This window comes from Kogia breviceps, chromosome 6 (genome assembly GCF_026419965.1).
Source record: "Kogia breviceps isolate mKogBre1 chromosome 6, mKogBre1 haplotype 1, whole genome shotgun sequence".
NCBI classification, from domain to species: Eukaryota; Metazoa; Chordata; class Mammalia; order Artiodactyla; family Physeteridae; genus Kogia; species Kogia breviceps.
Window position 1 is genome coordinate 27,597,359 of NC_081315.1, and position 18,245 is coordinate 27,615,603.

At 41.3% G+C, this 18,245-nt stretch overlaps 1 protein-coding gene across 20 annotated transcripts in view; it reads left to right on the plus strand.

Annotated features, from left to right (window-relative positions):
• The window catches only part of ARHGAP10 (Rho GTPase activating protein 10), a 329,300-nt gene that overhangs the window by 177,281 nt on the left and 133,774 nt on the right, over positions 1-18,245 (plus strand). For all 20 annotated transcript variants that reach the window (XR_010840991.1, XR_010840990.1, XR_010840993.1 and 17 more), the window contains one exon: positions 15,968-16,042. Coding sequence is in view for 16 of the 20 variants with exons in the window: in XM_067035620.1 (XP_066891721.1) it covers positions 15,968-16,042 (75 nt within the window). In the remaining 4 variants the exon portion in view is untranslated. The remainder of the gene's footprint in view (positions 1-15,967; positions 16,043-18,245) is intronic.

Genomic DNA, 18,245 nt, shown 5'->3' on the forward strand with positions numbered 1-18,245 from the left:
CGTTTTTCAGGTGCATATGTTGTAAAATGTGCAAAAACAAAGTAAAGCTCTTTTGCTTAAAAACGTCTTTAAATAGTCGTCATGATTTAAAACTATATTTGTGTGCCACTTCTGTTTATGAATTTCTCTTAAAAAATTCTTCCATATGTGGATAATTTGAATATTCACTTTAATTTCTAGAGCATGGCATTAAAATGTCGGTCTAGGCAAGCTGTCAGTTATCAAATTCAGCTTTGTAACAAGCTGTGAATTCATGGGATAGAAGTAGGAAGCCACATCTAAGATGTGACAGTCTGAATTGTCTCATGTAAAAGTGAATTTCTCTTTCTTTGGAAAGCAAAGTTTTAGGTCTTTGGAAAATCGTTCTGAAGTTGGCTTGAGGATTTTTCTGATTTCCAGAGCACTTCTGGAATTGTATGGGGCCTCAGGATGGTAGAAGATGATAATGTATAGTTTCAGTATTAATCTTTGTGGGAGGGAAAATGCCCAAAGTGGACTTCAACATATTTTACTACGTTTGCACATTAATCTTCAATTGCCAAGGGCCAATTATGTGCAAAATGAAGAAAATAAAGAACAGCTGTCTCCAGAAAATTTACAGCAAGTAAACTAGACCTCACTCGCTGTCTCTTTTTGAATCAGAATGGGTGTGAGATGTGTGAGGGTGGATACAGAGGACAGTCTTCCACGGGAGGGAGCTGAAGAGTCTTGTGGTGTCTGCAGAAATGCAAATGTGGAGCTGAAATACTAACTCCAGGCGATTCGGGACTGATTTTTAATTTTCTCAATTAGTAATTTTATTTGTTTTAAGAGCAAAGAAGCATCTAAAGCTATTAGCTTCCAAATGAATGGCTGAGTAAAATTAATACGGGCAGATGGTTAAATCTTCTTGCTCCTGAATAGGTATGCGAGGTTTTGTGTGTTTGGCTCACATTTGGATGAGGTCCGTGGGCATTTTATTGTAAGGCTCTCTCGGCACTTTTAGCATCAGCTGGAGAACAGGGACCCAGAAGTCAGCCTTGATCAGAATCTCCTTCTCCACTTCGTAGCTCTGCAGCCATGCAAGTGAGCTGGTTAACCTGTCTTGATTCGATCATGTGTAATTCGGGATAATGGTAGCAACTTTTTCGTAGCGTGGCTGTGAGAATTGAACAGGGAGGCTTGGGACATTGGCGTATATTGAGTGCTCAGTAAATGTGAGTTGCTTCTTTAGAAATAAATCTATGAGTTGAGGCCAGTCACAATTCAGTGGTCCCATTATTGATGCAAGGCTCTGGGAACACGAAGGGCCTTTGTTTTTTAAATAGTAATTTGTATAGGGAAAGAAATCACCTGAGTTCACTTTGGTCATGTAATTTTAAGTGGCTCTTGTAACAAGCAGTGAAATTAACTGGCTTGCCTTTCAACCTTCTGTCTCTCTGCCTTAAGGGATACTTGAGCAGTTAAATGGCCAGAGTGCAAGGAAGAAAAGAACTTCAGGAGGAAGATGGTGGCTTTAGATTATCTCAAGCTTTCAGAAAAAAAGAGGAAAAGAAAAGGGAAAAAAAAAAAAAAAAAAGAGAGATTGTCCAGGGTTGCCTTTGCCTAACATTGATTTGTCCCTAATGCCACAGCTGCTCTGAGGTGGAGGAGAGGCAGGTGGCAGTAGCGAGACACCAGTAGACCTTTTCTAATATTCTGATCTCTGTAGAGGAGGGATTAAAAAGGAGTCTTGCAAACAGCAACAGGCAACTTTTGCCTTGAGTCTGAGTCTCTTTTCTAATATATAAGTAAGTAAAAATTTGTAGCTGCTTAAACTTGAGCTACACGAATGATGAGTTTGAAAATAAAATGTACTCTTCCCTAGCTGCCCATTGATTCCAGCTTACTTTACTACTTAATACTTCTGGGTGTGTACATGTTAGGTGGACTTTACTCAGAACATTCTGGCTGTTTCTTGAAGGAAAGATAACAGGGGAGAAATGGTCAAGGTATGGTTCCTGTTCTTAAATCTAACCTTTAGTTTCAAGACAGTGAAGATGCTGAGATTTTACTTTACTTTCATGTGAACAAGTTAGCCTGTACAGTTTCATGGATGCTGGTAGAAGACACGAGACTCCTGGATCAGAGGTGAAGGCCAGTTCATTACTCTCAGTAGCCAGTGTTTTACGTTTTGTGTTGGTGCCCCGAGCCCCAGTTCCCAAGGGCACTGCAAAGAGGCTCAGATATATCTGCACACACTGGGCTGTGTTTGAGGAGAGGAATAACTCTGAACTTAGGAAAGTCGACTCTTTCAAAATGACTGGCAAGCATGTCTGCCGTTTGCTGTAGACGGACACTGTATTTTCCAAGGCTGCAGGCAAACCTGTTCTTTGCTTCCGAGGGAGATGCTGGCACAGATGGTGTTCACCCGCCCTGGGGTGTTGCTGGCGGAGGTGAGTGGGTGGAGATGACGTGAGAAGATGCTCTGTGAGCAGTTGAGGCCGGAGTGTGACAGATCCCAGGTGCTGGGCTGCGTATTTGCCTCAGTTCTGTAGGCACTGGTGAGACAATGCACAGATCTGAGCAGGGGTGTGTTCAGATCTTTGACAGGAAGTAGAGTTGACGCGGGAGGGGCACAGAAGGAAAGATGACTGGTTGGGTTTTAGAAATAATCCAGGTGAGAGATCACGGAGGTTTAAACTTGCCATTGGCGATGGAAAGAAAGGATGCATAAGGAAGAGACGCTTGGCAGAAAAACAGAATCTGGTGGCCTGTTGGAGGTAGGAGGTAAACAGAAGGGAAAAGGGAAAAACTGGCTCTAGGGTTTCCGGCCCTGGTAGCTGAAGACATCTTTAGCCAAGACAGAGAATGCAAGAGGAACAGTAGGTTCGGGGGAATGCGGACTGGTTTTGGATATCCCAGATTCAAGGTACCTGTGACATTTCTGTCAGAAACGCAGTGAAGGCTGCCAGAGAGGTATGGGCATCATTTGTAGTGAGGCAAAGTTTGGATAGTTGGAAAATCCTTCAGGTGAATGGTGAGGTAAGAAGATAGTGGGGCAAAGGGCAGAATCTTTGGGGATCTTTTTTTTTTTTTTTTTTTTTTTTGAGGTATGCGGGCCTCTCACTGTTGTGGTCTCTCCCGTTGCGGAGCACAGGCTCCGGACGCGCAGGCTCAGCGGCCATGGCTCACGGGCTTAGTTGCTCCGCGGCATGTGGGATCTTCCCGGACCTGGGCACGAACCGGTGTCTCCTGCATCGGCAGGCGGATTCTCAACCACTGCGCCACCAGGGAAGCCCTCTTTGGGGATCTTTGCGTTTAGAGAATGAGAGGAAGAAGGAAGAGTGAAAGAGACATACAGCAGTCAAAGGGGTAGGAGGAGAATCAAGAGAGTGTGGTGTAAAGGAATCCACAAGGGGAGTTTTGAAGGAAGAGGATCAACAGTGTCAGTGCTCGAGACAATTCAGGTAGGAGGAGGACCAAGAAACAACCAATAGAAGTCACGAAACTAGAGAATAACGAGGTTGTACTTACGTGTCATTTTTACAAGAACGCTGTAAGACAGTGGTGTTTCTTCGTTTTACACAATCAGCTGAAGTGAAGAGTCATCGTTTGACTTGTGTGAGCCTCAGGGTTAGGAAATGGCAGACTACAACTCACATCCAAGACTGACTTTTTTTTAGAGCCGGTGCTCTTAACCACAGTGAACATGAGGACATGGAGATTCTCTAGGGCTGATCTTCTGAAGACGCTGGAGATGAATGAAAAAATAGAAGACACTTTTTTTTTTTTTTTTTTTTTTTTTTTGTGGTACGTGGGCCTCTCACTGTTGTGGCCTCTCCCGTCGCGGGGCACAGGCTCCGGATGCGCAGGCCCAGTGGCCACGGCTCACGGGCCCAGCCGCTCCGCGGCACGTGGCATCCTCCTGGACCGGGGCACAAACCCGTATCCCCTGCATCGGCAGGCGGACTCCCAACCACTGCGCCACCAAGGAAGCCCGACACTTTTTTAAAAATGTTTTAATTTTATTGGAGTATAGTTGATTTACAGTGTTGTGTTTCAGGTGTACAGCAAAGTGATTCAGTTATACATCTACGTATATTCATTCTTCTTTAAGGTTCTTTTCTCATACAGGTTATCACAGAATATTGAGTAGGGTTCCCTGTGCTATACAGTAGGTCCTTGTTGGTTATCTGTCTTAGATAAAGTAGTGTGTGTGTTCATCCCAAGCTCCTGATTTATCCCCCTCCCTGACCCCGTTTCCCCTTTGGTAGCCATGAGTTTGTTTTCGATAACTGTTAAGTCTGTTTCTGTTTTGTAAATAAGTTCATTCGTATCTTTAGATTCCACATATAAGCGATATCATATGCTACCTGTCTTTCTCTGTCTGGCTCACTTCACTTAGTATGATAATCTCTAGGTCCATCCATGTTGCTGCAAATGGCATTATTTCATTCTTTATTATGACTGAGTAATATTCTATTGTATATATGTACCACTTCTTCTTCTTCTTTTTTTAAATTTTTTGGCCACACTGCGTGGCATGTGGGATCCTTAGTTCCCTGACCAGGGATCGAACCCGTGCCCCCTGCATTGGGAGTTCAGAGTCTTAACCACTGGACTGCTAAGCAAGTCCCTGTACCACATCTTCTTTATCCATTCATCTGTTGACGGACATTTACGTTGCTTCCATGTCTTGGCTATGCAAACAGTGGTGCAGTGAACACTGGGGTGCATGTATCCTTTTGGATTATGGTTTTCTCTGGATATATGCCCAAGAATGAGATTGCTGGATCATTTGGTAGCTCCATTTTTAGTTTTTAAAGAAACTTCCATAGTGTTTTCCATAGTGGCTGCACCAATTGACATTCGCACTCACAGTGTAGGGTTCCCTTTTCTCCACACCCTCTCCAGCGTTTATTGTTTGTAGACTTTTTGATGATGGCCATTCTGACCAGTGTGAGGTGATATCTTATGGTAGTTTTGACTTGCATTTCTCTAGTAATTAGTGATGGCGAGCATCTTTTCAGAAGACAAATGTTTAAGGAACAGAGGAGGTTTGAAACTGTAGATAATAGGAAAGGGAAGTGGGGAGGGAAGATTTGAGTATCACTCTCTGAAGTGCTCATCTCGATCTGGGATGAAGCCATTCTGAAGTTACACCTGCCCTCTTTCCAGACCAGCTCCATCGTGGACCCCTGAGGGTGTACCGTCAACCCAAGGAAGATGTGTCCCCTTTGCTGAGAGTCTCTGCCACGCCCTGGAAAGTCTCTCAGTGGCAGACCTAATGTCAGTGTGGGACCTGCATCTGGCAATGTTTAAAATTCACATAAACGGCAGTTTACATTTTCCGAGTATTTTGGGTACTCTGGTTCACCCAATCTCTACAAAACTCAGTAGATAGTTGAGCAGATATATCTTCTTTATTAGGCTTAGGTGCATATATTAGGCTCAAGAAACAAGTTGAAAGTAGCAGAGCTGGGATTTGAACGCTGGTCTTCGATTCTTAGAATTACTCTGTGGTGATAGAAGTAACATGAGACGAAGAGTTGGGTGACCAAGCAACTTAGTGGGGATATAGGGACGCTGAATTCTGCCAGAAGGTCCAGAGGCTGTGAGACGCTTCTCTCCCCAAGGTTCACACTGTGAGGAAAGATGGAAGGGCACATTGAATGAGTCAGAGGTAGATCTCTTAGACCTGGGACAGCTAGACATCCGACACCTGGGGAGAGTTTGGGACCCCGAGTGTTTCTAGTGAGAGAGGAAACTCCCTGTTATTTTGCAGCTTCCTCCTGACCTCCTCCAGGCATCCTTCCTGCTGGCTCGGTGGTTGTACCAGGAATAACAGCAAGTCTAGGGGTTGTCTGGTCTGAAGCCAAAATGCTTTCCCTTGTGCTGGCTAGCAACTGGAGATGAGGCCAGCCACACGGAGTACTGGGAATATACTATAGTCCATTTGGACCCTAATACAAAGGTAGCCCTTAATAAACTAAACACTCTTTATACTTGAGACTTGGATTTGAGAGGATGAGACTTAGAGTCAGGCCTAGATGTGTCTGAAGAGTCCAGAAATTATCAGTACTTCTAAAGAAATTAGCTTGGACCTGGAATTGGACCTTGTCCTTTTTTTGGGTATTTCTCATTCCTGCTGGAAAGGACATGCACGCGACGGCCAGTCTCGGGAGTGCCAAGCTGGCAGGTTTCTGAGCTCAGCCTTGGGTTGGTCTGGGTGTGAAAAGAACACATGAATGAAATCATGAGACCTCTCCTCTAGGTGCCTGCTGTTAGGGAGGCTCTTGGTCCTAGCCCAGAAATGGATTTATATGAAACGAGTAGGGGAAAGTCAACATGAAAGTGGAAGCAAGACTTCATAGGAAAGGAAAATGCAGATCAGGTCCTGGAAGATAGTAGCTGTCTGTAATGCTTTTCTATCTGCCGCCCAAATAATTATCATCCAGGGGAGAAATTCCAAATGTTATTGGTGAACAGGAATTTTATATTTTCCATGAGTCATTCGTATTAACTAAACTTTGACTGTCTTCCCAACATATGCTTTATTTTATGACAGTGGGCTGTAGACTACATGCCTTGGTTAGGGTGACTTTTATATGTATTTTGCCAAGGTGTTTTTATATTAATCTTGATTTTATGCTACAGTTAAAAAGATTTTCATGAGTGCTTGTTATGTAAGGATCATGCAAATGCTTTATAAACATTATCTCCTTTAATTTTCACAACAACCCCATTCCATCATTAACCTTATTTTTCAGATAAAGAAGTTGAGACAGATTGAGTAACTTGCCAGTAACAACTGGGAGAGGGGAGAGCTGGAAGCTTCCAGAATCTCCATAAGCTTAATTTGTAATAGTTTGTATCTTATAACCTTAACAAATTTCTATTTCCAGGATATGTTTTGTTTTTATTTGTTGTCTGTTTTTTTTTCTTTTTTTAAATGAGGGAACCAAGATCTAGAAAGGTAAAAATGTTACTCAGTATCATTTTGAACTTCTCGTCTTTGTAAAGCTATAGGTAACCTTCTAACTGTCCCAGTGCTTAGAAATGGTCTCTTACACTGCTTTTTGCCATATTTAATACATTGTAAGTGTTAAAAATAATACATTCTTCTTCTAAAGCTTTAGAATTCCGCAGTTTTATGTATACAGCATCTTAAATTTATGATGTTGAATGGTAGGTCCCTTTGATGGAAGAGTGAATCATTCTTGGTTCTATGTGCTTATATTTAAAACTAATTTAATATAAACATGTGTTTTTGACAGAACCTTAAAATATTATGTATCACCCTGTATCTTGGAAGGGTATATTTGTGTATGAACCTGTTTATTTTTATGTAACTCAGTGTAGTGGGTGGACTGGAAAGTGTTTACTATACTTACACAGACATATAAGCATAGTGCTTATTGAGGGTTAGTTATAAATGTATGTAAGGAACGCATTAGCATTACCAAGTTTTTGTAATTCACCTATGACCTGAAACAATATTCATGAGTCTCTTCATTGCTTTTCTTTGAATGACTTTTATAGTATCTCTTTCTTTTTTAAAAAAATTGAAGTATAGTTGACTTACAATGTTGTGTTAGTTGCAGGTGTACAGCAAAGTGAGTCAGTTATATATATATATATTTATATATATATCTTTTTCAGATTCTTTTCCATTATACGTTATTACAAGATATTGAATATAGTTCCCTGTGCTATACAGTAGGTCCTTGTTGATTATCTGTTTTATATATTGTAGTGTGTATATGTTAATCTCAAACTCCTAATTTATCCCTCCCCCCTCCCTTTCTCGTTCGGTAACCTAAAGTTTATTTTCCATGTTTCTGAGTCTATTTCTGTTTTGTAAATAGGTTAATTTGCATCATTTTTAAAGATTCCACATATAAGCAATATCATATGATATTTTTCTCTGACTTCACTTTGTATGATAATCTCTAGCTCCATCCATGTTGCTGCAAATGACATTATTTCATTCCTTTTTATGTCTGAGTAATATTCCATTGTGTGTGTATATGTGTGTATAACACATCTTCTTTGTCCATTCATCTGTTGATGGACATTTAGGCTGCTTCCATGTCTTGGCTATTGTAAATAGTGCTGCCGTGAACATTGGGATGCATGTATCTTTTTGAATTAGAGTTTTCTCCAATATATACCCAGGAGTGGGATTGCTGGATCATATGGCAACTCTAGTTTTTTGAGAAACCTCCATACTGTTCTCCATAGTGGGTGCGCCGGTACGTGGTCCTCTCACTGTTGTGGCCTCTCCGCGCAGGCTCAGTGGCCATGGCTCACGGGCCCAGCAGCTCCGCGGCATGTGGGATCTTCCCGGACCGGGGCAGGAACCCGTGTCCCCTGCATTGGCAGGCGGACTGTCAACCACTGCGCCACCAGGGAAGCCCTTGGGTGCACCAATTTACATTCCCACCAATAATGTTGGAGGATTCCTTGTTCTCTACACCCTCTTCAGCATTTCTTATTTGTAGACTTGTGGATGATGGCCATTCTGACTGGTGTGAGGCGATGCCTCATTGTGTGTTTATTTGCATTTCTCTTATAATTAGCGATACAGCATAGCATTCTTGAGCCTTGTTGCCAGGTATTTCCTCACAAATTTTTCCTAATCATTTTACATATGATACTGTTTCCCTTTTATTTTCAAGAATCTTTCAAGATATGTAAGATATAATTATCAAACATATTTAAAATTATTATACACACACATACATGCATGAATATTTGTATTTGTTCATTACATAGCCAACAGGGGAGTTTGTCTTTGCAGTGCCGGTGAGATATGTAAACCTTTATTTGTACTTTTGCATATCCATGTTTGTATATGCACATGTGCCTCATTAATAATGACACATTGCAGACTTTTGATGTGAATGTGAACATGAACATTAATGATCTTTCACCCCTGTTGTCAACATGCACAAATGCAAAGAAACATTTCACTTCCTTTGCAAATATTGATCAAATATCTCAGTTCACACCAAGCACTTTGCTGGTTACTAGATGAGAACTGAGTGAATGTTAGTTTATAGACCCCTGGAATCTGATCATTTATTCTGTAGAATAATACATCTGGAAAGTTTTTGGCAATAATCTTGTGCCTGTTACTGTCCGAAGTGTTGATGTTCCAGTTTGAACCTTACTTTTTTATACTGTTATATCTATTATTTTCTTTTTTAAAAATTTCGGGGCTTCCCTGGTGGCGCAGTGGTTGAGAGTCCGCCTGCCGATGCAGGGGACACGGGTTCGTGCCCCGGTCTGGGAAGATCCCACGTGCCGCAGAGCGGCTGGGCCCGTGAGCCATGGCCGCTGAGCCTGCACGTCGGGAGCCTGTGCTCCGCAATGGGAGAGGCCACAACAGTGAGAGACACGCCTACTGCAAAAAAAAAAAAAAAAAAAATTCATATTGGAGTATAGTTGATTTACAATGTTGTATTATTTTTGTAGTTATAAATCTTTTTTGTGTCTTCATTTTCTTTCCACATCTCTTGACTAACCAATCATCACCTTATCAATTACTGATTCAGTTTATTTATTAGTTCATTCAATTTCTTTGTTAAATGTATACCATGTGCTCTCAGCCACAGAATCTGCTCCTGAAGCCAAAAATGTTCTTTCCTAAACAAAAGACTTTCTGGCTGGGTTAGTCCCAAGTTCTCTGTTTTCATTTTAATTCTCATTTTAATTTTACCCTATGTGTTCACTTTATTCTACCTCAGTGCCTAAAATCTAGTAAGTCCTCAATACTTTTTATGAAATTAACAGGAAATTAAGTGTGAGATAATTTCTAGCCTGTTACCTTCTCACTTCTTTCCAACTTCTCCTTCCTTTCATTTTATACTCTTCTTCTCCCTGTTTGCCTTTCCTGTGTGTGAGTTTTAATTACCTGTCTTCTCTCTTCTGCTTCCTTAACCCCAAATGGCACTGTGTTTTCTTCTTACTCACTTCATTGACTTGTCAGTTGAGTCCCTTCAGCCTTTATCTCCATCTCTGTTGTTTAATGGAACTTATCAACCCTCTAAAACTTTTTTTTTTTTCCTTTTGCTTGTCATTTTTTTTTTATTGTCTCAAAGTATCTTTTCTCTTTTGATTCTCCAGCCCACCTAAAAGGACCTCTGGTTGCCCACTGGGGTTCCTGAGTTCCAGGCAGCTGTTTTCTGGAGCTGAATGGACCTCTGGGCCTGGTAGCATCATTTGGGTTTGGAGAAGGAAACAGTGAGGCAGAGATGATGAGGGAACCTGACTCATTCCTACTTCTTGCCCCTCTCCTCAAGGAGGATGTGGGCAGTGCTTAGTGACAGCACTGTGTGAGATTGGAGGAGGCAGGTGGTGGGAAGGAAGGCACGTTTGATTTCACCTTGGCTGCTTTGCCCAGGGACAGCTGTCATCAGCTGCTTGTCAGTGAACTTGAGAGCACTTACCTTGCCTTCACTACTGATCAGAACGAATCTTATAAATTAAAAGAAAAAAAGAATCCTTGGGCCTATAAACGCTTTGACCCGATTATGTTTTTTTGTTAAAAGTTAGAAAGTATTGTGGTAATGATACCTGTCAGTAAGCTTTGATATGCCGAAAAAGTTTTAATACCTTGGATTTAAAAAAAATATTTTAGGGGAGTGTGGTTGATTTATAATGCTGTGTTAGTTTCAGGTGTACAGCAAAGTGGTTCAGTTATAAATTTAGCCACTCTTTTTTAGATCCTTTCCCCATATAGGCCATTATAGAGTATCGAGTAGACCTCCCTGTGCTCTACAGCAGGTCCTTATTAGTTATCTATTTTGTATGTAATAGTGTGTATATGTCAGTCCCAGTCTTCCAATTTATTCCCCCCCACCTTACCCACTGGTAACCATAGTTTGTTTTCTACATCTGTAACTCTATTTCTGTTTTGTAGATAAGTTCATTTGTACCCTTTTTTAGATTCCACATATATATAAGTGATATCATATGGTAGTTATCATTCTCTGTTTGACTTGCTTCACTCATTATGACTGTCTCTAGGTCTATCCATGTTGCTGCAAATGGCATTATTTCATTCTTTTTTATGACCGAGTAATATTCCATTGTACATATTACTACATCTTTATCCATTCGTCTGTCCTGTCAGTGGACATTTAGTGGACGTTCCATGTCCCGGCTATTGTAAATAGTGCTGCATTGAACATTGGGGTGCATGTATCTTTTCAAATTATGGTTTTCTCTGGATATATGCCCAGGAGTGGGATTGCTGGATCATATGGTAGCTCTATTTTTAGTTTTTTAAGGAACCTCCATACTGTTCTCCATAGCAGCTGTACCAGTTTACATTGCCACCAACAGTGTAGGAGGGTTCCCTCTTCTCCACACTCTCTCCAGAATTTACTGTTTGTAGATTTTTTTTGATGTTGGCTGTTCTGATTGGTGTGAGGTGATACCTCACTGTAGTTTTGATTTGCATTTTTCTAATAATTAGTGATGTTGAGCATCTTTTCATGTGCCTGTTCGTTGGCCATCTGTATGTCTTCTTGGGAGAAATGTTTATTTAGATCTTCCCATTTTTTGATTGGGTTTTTTTTTTGATACTAAGCTTCATGAGCTATTTGTATATTTTGGAGATTAATCCCTTGTCACTTGCTTCATTTGCAAATATTTTCTCCCATTCTGAGGGTTGTCTTTTCGTTTTGTTTATTAATACCTTGGATATTTAAGTTTTTAGTTCCTAAGTGTAATGTCTGGTTTGGGCCAAGTTCAATCTGCATCTGTAGTTCTAAAATAATTTCAAGTCAAATCAACCTAGCTATACCTATTCTGTACTCAACTATTCTGTGCAAGGCACCGTGAAAGCTATTAAAAATAAACAAATGAAAAAAACCCAAATCAAAGTTAACCTAATATCTTTCCAGGTAATAGCTCTATGTATTTGGGGAGAAAAGGAAGAACACAGGTCCAAAATTCTTTTTTTTCTTTAACAATTTATCTTTTTTAAATTTTTTTATTATTTTTTTGGCTGCGTCAGGTCTTGGTTGTGTCACGTGGGCTCTTTTGTTGAGGCACGCAAGCTCAGTAGTTATGGCGCATTAGCTTAGTTAGCTGTCACGCGGCATGTGGGATCTTAGTTCCCTGACCAGGGATTGAACCCACATCTCCTGCACTGGATGGTGGATTCTTTACCACTGGACCACCAGGGAAGTCCCGGAGTCCACAATTCTTAACCTGAAAATTCTGAGGTGGACGTGTTTGCGCAAAGGCAATATGGGACATATACTGTCCCATATTTAACGTCTCCAGACAGGTTTGGTGTGGAAACTATTTTATTTTTATTTTTATTTTTTTTCTTTGGTGGTACGCGGGCCTCTCACTGCTGTGGCCTCTCCCGTTGCGGAGCACAGGCTCCGGATGCACAGGCCCAGCGGCCATGGCTCACGGGCCCAGCCGCTCTGCGGCATGTGGGATCTTCCTGAACCGGGGCACGAACCCATGTCCCCTGCATACGCAGGCGGACTCTCAACCACTGCGCCACCAGGGAAGCCCAGAAACTATTTTTAACATAGTGACATGTTATTCATGCTGAGTGGGGAAAAATACAGACCTAAATAACCTGATGTCAGGTTAGGCATTCAGATTTTTGATTTTGGCAACTGTGAATAGCAGAATGTGGGCTTGTTTTAAAATGTGATCAGGTGTTAAAATAATTACGAGTCACGTTCAGAAAAAGGGAATATCAGAGGGTGTGGAGAAAAAGGAACCCTCCTACATTGTTGGTGGGAATGTAAATTGGTACACCCACTATGGAAACAGGATGGAGTTTCCTTAAAAAAAACCCCTAAAACTAGAGCTGCTATATGATCCTGCAATCCCACTCCCAGGCATATATCTGGAAAAGACAAAGACTCTAATTCAAAAAGATGCCTGCACCCCAAGGTTCATAGCAGCACTGTTTATAGTAGCCAAGACATGGAAGCAATCTAAATGTCATCGACAGATGAATGGATAAAGAAGATGTGGTGTGTGTATATATACACACATATATATACAATGGACTGTTACTCAGACATAAAAAAGAATGAAATAATGCCATTTACAGCAACACGGATAGACCTAGAGATTATCATACTAAATGAAGCAAGTCAGACAAAGACAAGTATCATACAATATCACTTATATGTGGAATGTAAAATATACACATGAAGTTATTTACAAAAACAGAAACAGACTCATAGACATAGAAACAAACTTACCGTTACCAAAGGGGATAGTGGCGGTGGTGGGGGAGATACATTAGGAGTCTGGGATTAACAGATACACACTGCTGTATATAAATTAGGTAAACAACAAGGACCTACTGTGGAGCACAGTGAACTATAGTCGATATATTGTAGTAACCTATAATGGAAAAGAATCCGAAAAAGAATATGTATATAGACACATATACACTCACACGGATATGTATAGCTGAATCACTTTGCCGTACGGTTGAAACTAACCCAACATTGTAAGTTAACTATACTTCAATAGAAAACATGGTGAAAAAAGAATATATAAGTTCAAAACAGATAAAAATTTTAATAAAAGGGAATATCACTGTGGGTGGTTGACAGAAAAGGTGGGATTTTTTTTCTGATTTGAAGGTCTAGATGGGACTTCACCTTGCTCACTGTCGATTCTTGGGCAACTAGAATCGCACCTGCCATGTATTTGATGAATAAATATTTGGCAGATGAGTTATTAACGAAGAGAAGGGGAAGAGCTTCCCCGTCAGAGGAGACTTGTGCCTGAGGAGGGGATGAATTTGATAGTCAGGGGTCTGCTCTGATTGAAGACGAATAGTCTGCAGTCAGTGTGGGTAGGTGAGGTGGGACCCCTTATGGGGAGTTATGTGTCTGTGCCTTACATGCTTCTTCAGCTGAGGAACTTGGATTGGATCTGATGACTTAACTTTTAAATGGGGATGGGAGGGACCTAAGGTAATCAAAGTGGCTTGAAAAATAGAAAGTAGAAAAAACGCTGGTGTTCAGAATGGATTATGGTTGCGTGTACATCCCTGTAGGGATGCCCAACATGCAGGCATCAAATTCGAGGCCGTGCTGAAGAAGCAGAGATTAGTCCAAAGTGTGAATAAATTGCAGAGATTGCAATCTGTTGCATTTGGAAAATGACAGGAAGTCAAAGAAAATTTTCAAAATTCTAATACTTGGTGATGAGAAATGCTGATCCCTTTGGCTGAAAGGGGAAATTTGGAAGAGAAGTTGGAGAGGATATATGAATCGTATGACTTGGCATATTGATTGGTTTATATTCTTCAAATCTATATGATGTCTTTTGTATGTCATGTGTGTGTTCATAGATGTAAAATTTGTCCCAAGTCCTTAGTCCAGAGCTTTTAAGGACAATGTAACAAGAAACAATAAATCCTACATGACTTGAGTGTATGTGTTCTATGTGCCGTTTCCAAGCTGCTTTTATAGGAGGTTTATTTAAATTTCATGTTAAAAAAGGAAAAACTGTGTTGAGTAGCATTAGTTCCCCCTTGTACCTTTCATTATGCATTAGCAATTAACTCTCTTTCTCTCGGGTTGATGAATTTGAACTTGATCTATTATCTGATAGTAATTACCAGCACAGAGTGATGGTTATTGCTGAAGTAACATTCTTATTTCATTTCTCTTTGTATGTCGGGCACTTCTCATAGGGCACGTTTGTTTGCAGAATATGACTTGCTCTTCTGGCTTTGAGGCCACTATTTTAGGTTTCTTAAATAGAGTAGTATTGAAAAAAATCCTCTGGTATTTAAAATTCTCTGGACGTGGTCTTCTAGCCTGTAGGAGACAGAAGGAGTGAGCTCTGGCTGGTCTTTTCTCCTCCAGCAGGCTCAAGCTCTGATTTGTGTGTTTCTTGACACTTTCTTTTTTCCCCAACTCCTGGCAGGGCTGACCTACGTTTTTCTCTGCTCTTGGAGTCAGTGTTTCTCATCGTGAAGGTGCCTCTCTGCTACTTTGATCCTTGAGCCTTCTGAATAGTCTTGTGTAGGCTGAAGGGCCAGCCTTTGCTCTTCGGGTCCTTTGAGCTCTCTAGAGACAATCGAGAGAGAAGGTGTGTCTGTTTGCTGGGGCTGCCATAATCAAGTACCACAGACTGGGTGGCATAAGCAACAGAAGTTTATTTTCGCAGAGTTCTCGGGGCTAGAGATCCGAGACAGGGTGTCAGCAGGGCTGGTTTCTTCTGAGGGCCCCTCTCCATGGCTTGTGGATGGCCATCTTCTCCCTGTGTTTTCACACTGTCTTCCTTCTGTTTGCATCTGTGGCCTGATCTCTGCTTATAAGGATACCGGTCATATTGGATTAGGGCCCACCCTCATGACCTTGTTTTAACTTAACCACTTCTTTTAAAGACCTTAGTTCCAGACACAGTCACATTCTGAGATACTGGGGGTTAGGACTTCAACGTATGAATTTTGGGGGACACAATTCAGCAAATAACAGACGAATAGGACATTTCAGAAGCTTGAAACTGGGTAAGGAGAAAGAAGGAAAAGGCAGCACAGTGAAACAGCCTCTCTGCTCCTCGTTTGGAACCTTAGTGCTTCTCACTGGGCAGTTCATGTAATGGCTCTTAAAAAAACCCCAAACAAAACAAGTTTTGCTTTACTTTGTTTTTCTTTTTGTTTGTTTTTTTGTGGGGTTTTTTTTTGTGGTGTTGTGGCCTCTCCCGTTGCGGAGCACAGGCTCCGGACGCGCAGGCTCAGCGGCCATGGCTCACGGACCCAGCCGCTCCGCAGCATGTGGGATCCTCCCGGACCCGGGCACGAACCCGTGTCCCCCGCATCGGCAGGCGGACTCTCAACCACTGCGCCACCAGGGAAGCCCCAAACATTGTTTTTATAGGCAACAGGAATGCTGCTAATGTGAGTTAGCAAGGATTCTGAGTGCCACTGTTTGTTGACAGCTTTTCAGATTCGACTGTCTCGTATTTGCTAACATTTCGTCTCTTCCAATAGGTATAAACGACCAAGGATTGTACAGAGTTGTGGGGGTGAGTTCAAAGGTCCAGAGACTTCTGAGTATGTTGATGGGTATGCCTCTTTTCTAATCATTTTCCATGCATTGTTTGTTTACGTTTGTTGTCTTTGCAACTCAGTGTTTCATAGTAACGTAACTTGGGAATCCATTCTTTTCTTCTGCTGTCTTGGAGTCCTTTTCTCCTGAGCAGAGACAGTTGGCTCAGAGAAGTCAGTCAGTGTTTGCTCAGGTCCCCCTTACTAAGAAATGGAGAAAGAAAAGAAGGCAGCTCATGGGTGAACGTCTTCTCCTGCTTGCTTCTCCCAGGGGAGTAGCAGCCAGGCCTCTGTGATTGGCGTGGCTTCCAAATTGCCCGTCCAAAGTCTTGACAGTACATTTGGTTGCACAAGACCACTGGGACTCACTCATTTTTCTGGAGCTTCCACAACTGTCACTCAACAGCAAGGGTCTGATTCTCAGGGATTCATTGGTATGCACAGTGGCTTGTTTGTAGTTTGCACCAGGCTGTTCTCCAGAACCATGCCTGCTCCATCTGTGCTGATAACACAGTGTTCTTTGGCATAGCAGACAAGAGGAAGCCAGAAAGTGAATTCATTTCATTACCCCGGACGTTATGTGAATGACAAAGCGCTTTTACATTACTCTCTGCTGTCAGCCCAGTGCCACCTGTAAGAGGCCCTGCTCCTCCACCCCCCATGACCCCAAAGCAGGCTGCCTCCTGGGGGGGGTGAAGTCAACTCATCAGGCTTGAGGGCCTGTGTGTCAAACCGATCTGTCATTATGACCTTGCTAAATATTAATTTATTTGATATCTCACTTTAATTAATCAATATTAACAGTGCCCTCAGGTATTCTGTCAATGCATTTAAACCCATCTGCATCTTAAAGCACTGTTGCAAAGACTTACTTTGAGCAAGCAGAAACCGAGGTGAATAAAATCAGCCGGGACGTTACGGATAGCGTTGCTTGTTTGGCTGTGCTTGAATTCAGGATTTAATAAGCAACAACTCTTTTCTTAGCTTATTAACCACAGGAAAAATGCCTTGTCATGACTTGGAGAGCCTTATTAGAATACATTCACTTTCATGAGTTGTTTTCATTTTCTGCCTCTCTGGTTTAACTTGGGTATGCAATTTTGGCAGTCAGATTTTCCTTTTTACCATTAGTGGGCTCCAAATTAAATAGACTCAGGTTGCCAGTGGTTCAGTAGCAGCTGGCAGAGTTTAATGGGACGACAGCATCTGCTTTTAGTTAATTTTAAAATTAGAAACACTTCTCTCATTTCCAAGATGGTGTTATGGTGATTAGAACTGGAAGACTGTTGGTATCAAAAAGGAGATTTGGCTGAAAGGCACACTTAGCAGTGAATTGGTTATAAGGACCCTAGCTTTATTTTATTATCTTTTCATTCATGTTCAAGGGCAGCTCAAACAAGCAGGTGTCCCTGTGGTCACCCTGGGGTGTTAAGCTGTCTCCGAATTTGTTCTTAAACTCATAAAAACCATATGATCATCTGCATCCCTGGACTTGGGTGGCACTTCCCTTTGCTCGTGGGAAATGTCCCAAGACTGTTCTGAACTTGCAAGGTGTTTAAAATATCTAAACCCTCAAAAATCCATGACCTGGAAAACTGTTTTCACTTTCCGTGAGGCTCAGCCTAGAGAAGTCCAGGACACAAGCATGACACAACCTCATTTAAGCTTCTGGCAAAAAGAAATGCTGTGTTTTCAGTAATATCATTCTGCAATCAGAGGAAATTAGAGAATTGACACAAGGGAAAGATACTTACTGTTTTCTTATTAAGTAATGCATTTAAGGGAACGGCACAGGATAAATTAATTTTACTTCATCTCTAAGTAATTCCTAGTATGAATTTAAGATGGTCAGTCACAAACTTTGGGTTTTTATTAGCATTAATATCATTTTCTTGTTACTTTATGTTACCAACTCAAACTTCAGCTCTTAACGAAAGAGATTTATTCACTCCTCCCTAATGAATTTAAGATTACCTTAAGATGTTTCTTTCCTTTCTTCCTGATTCAGCAAGTGTTCAAATTGAACTAATTTATACCTCTTCCCCCAAAAGAATTTGAGTTTCTGAATAGTTGTGTACACACTGTCCTGTAGATATTCATTTTCTACATTTCCCAACCTCTCTACATTGTTTCAAAGTTATATATGTTTAAGAGAAAAAAATTGGGTGAGTCTGCCAGATTTTAAATTTTGCTCTTTTGTACCAATCTATTTTTTTCCCTC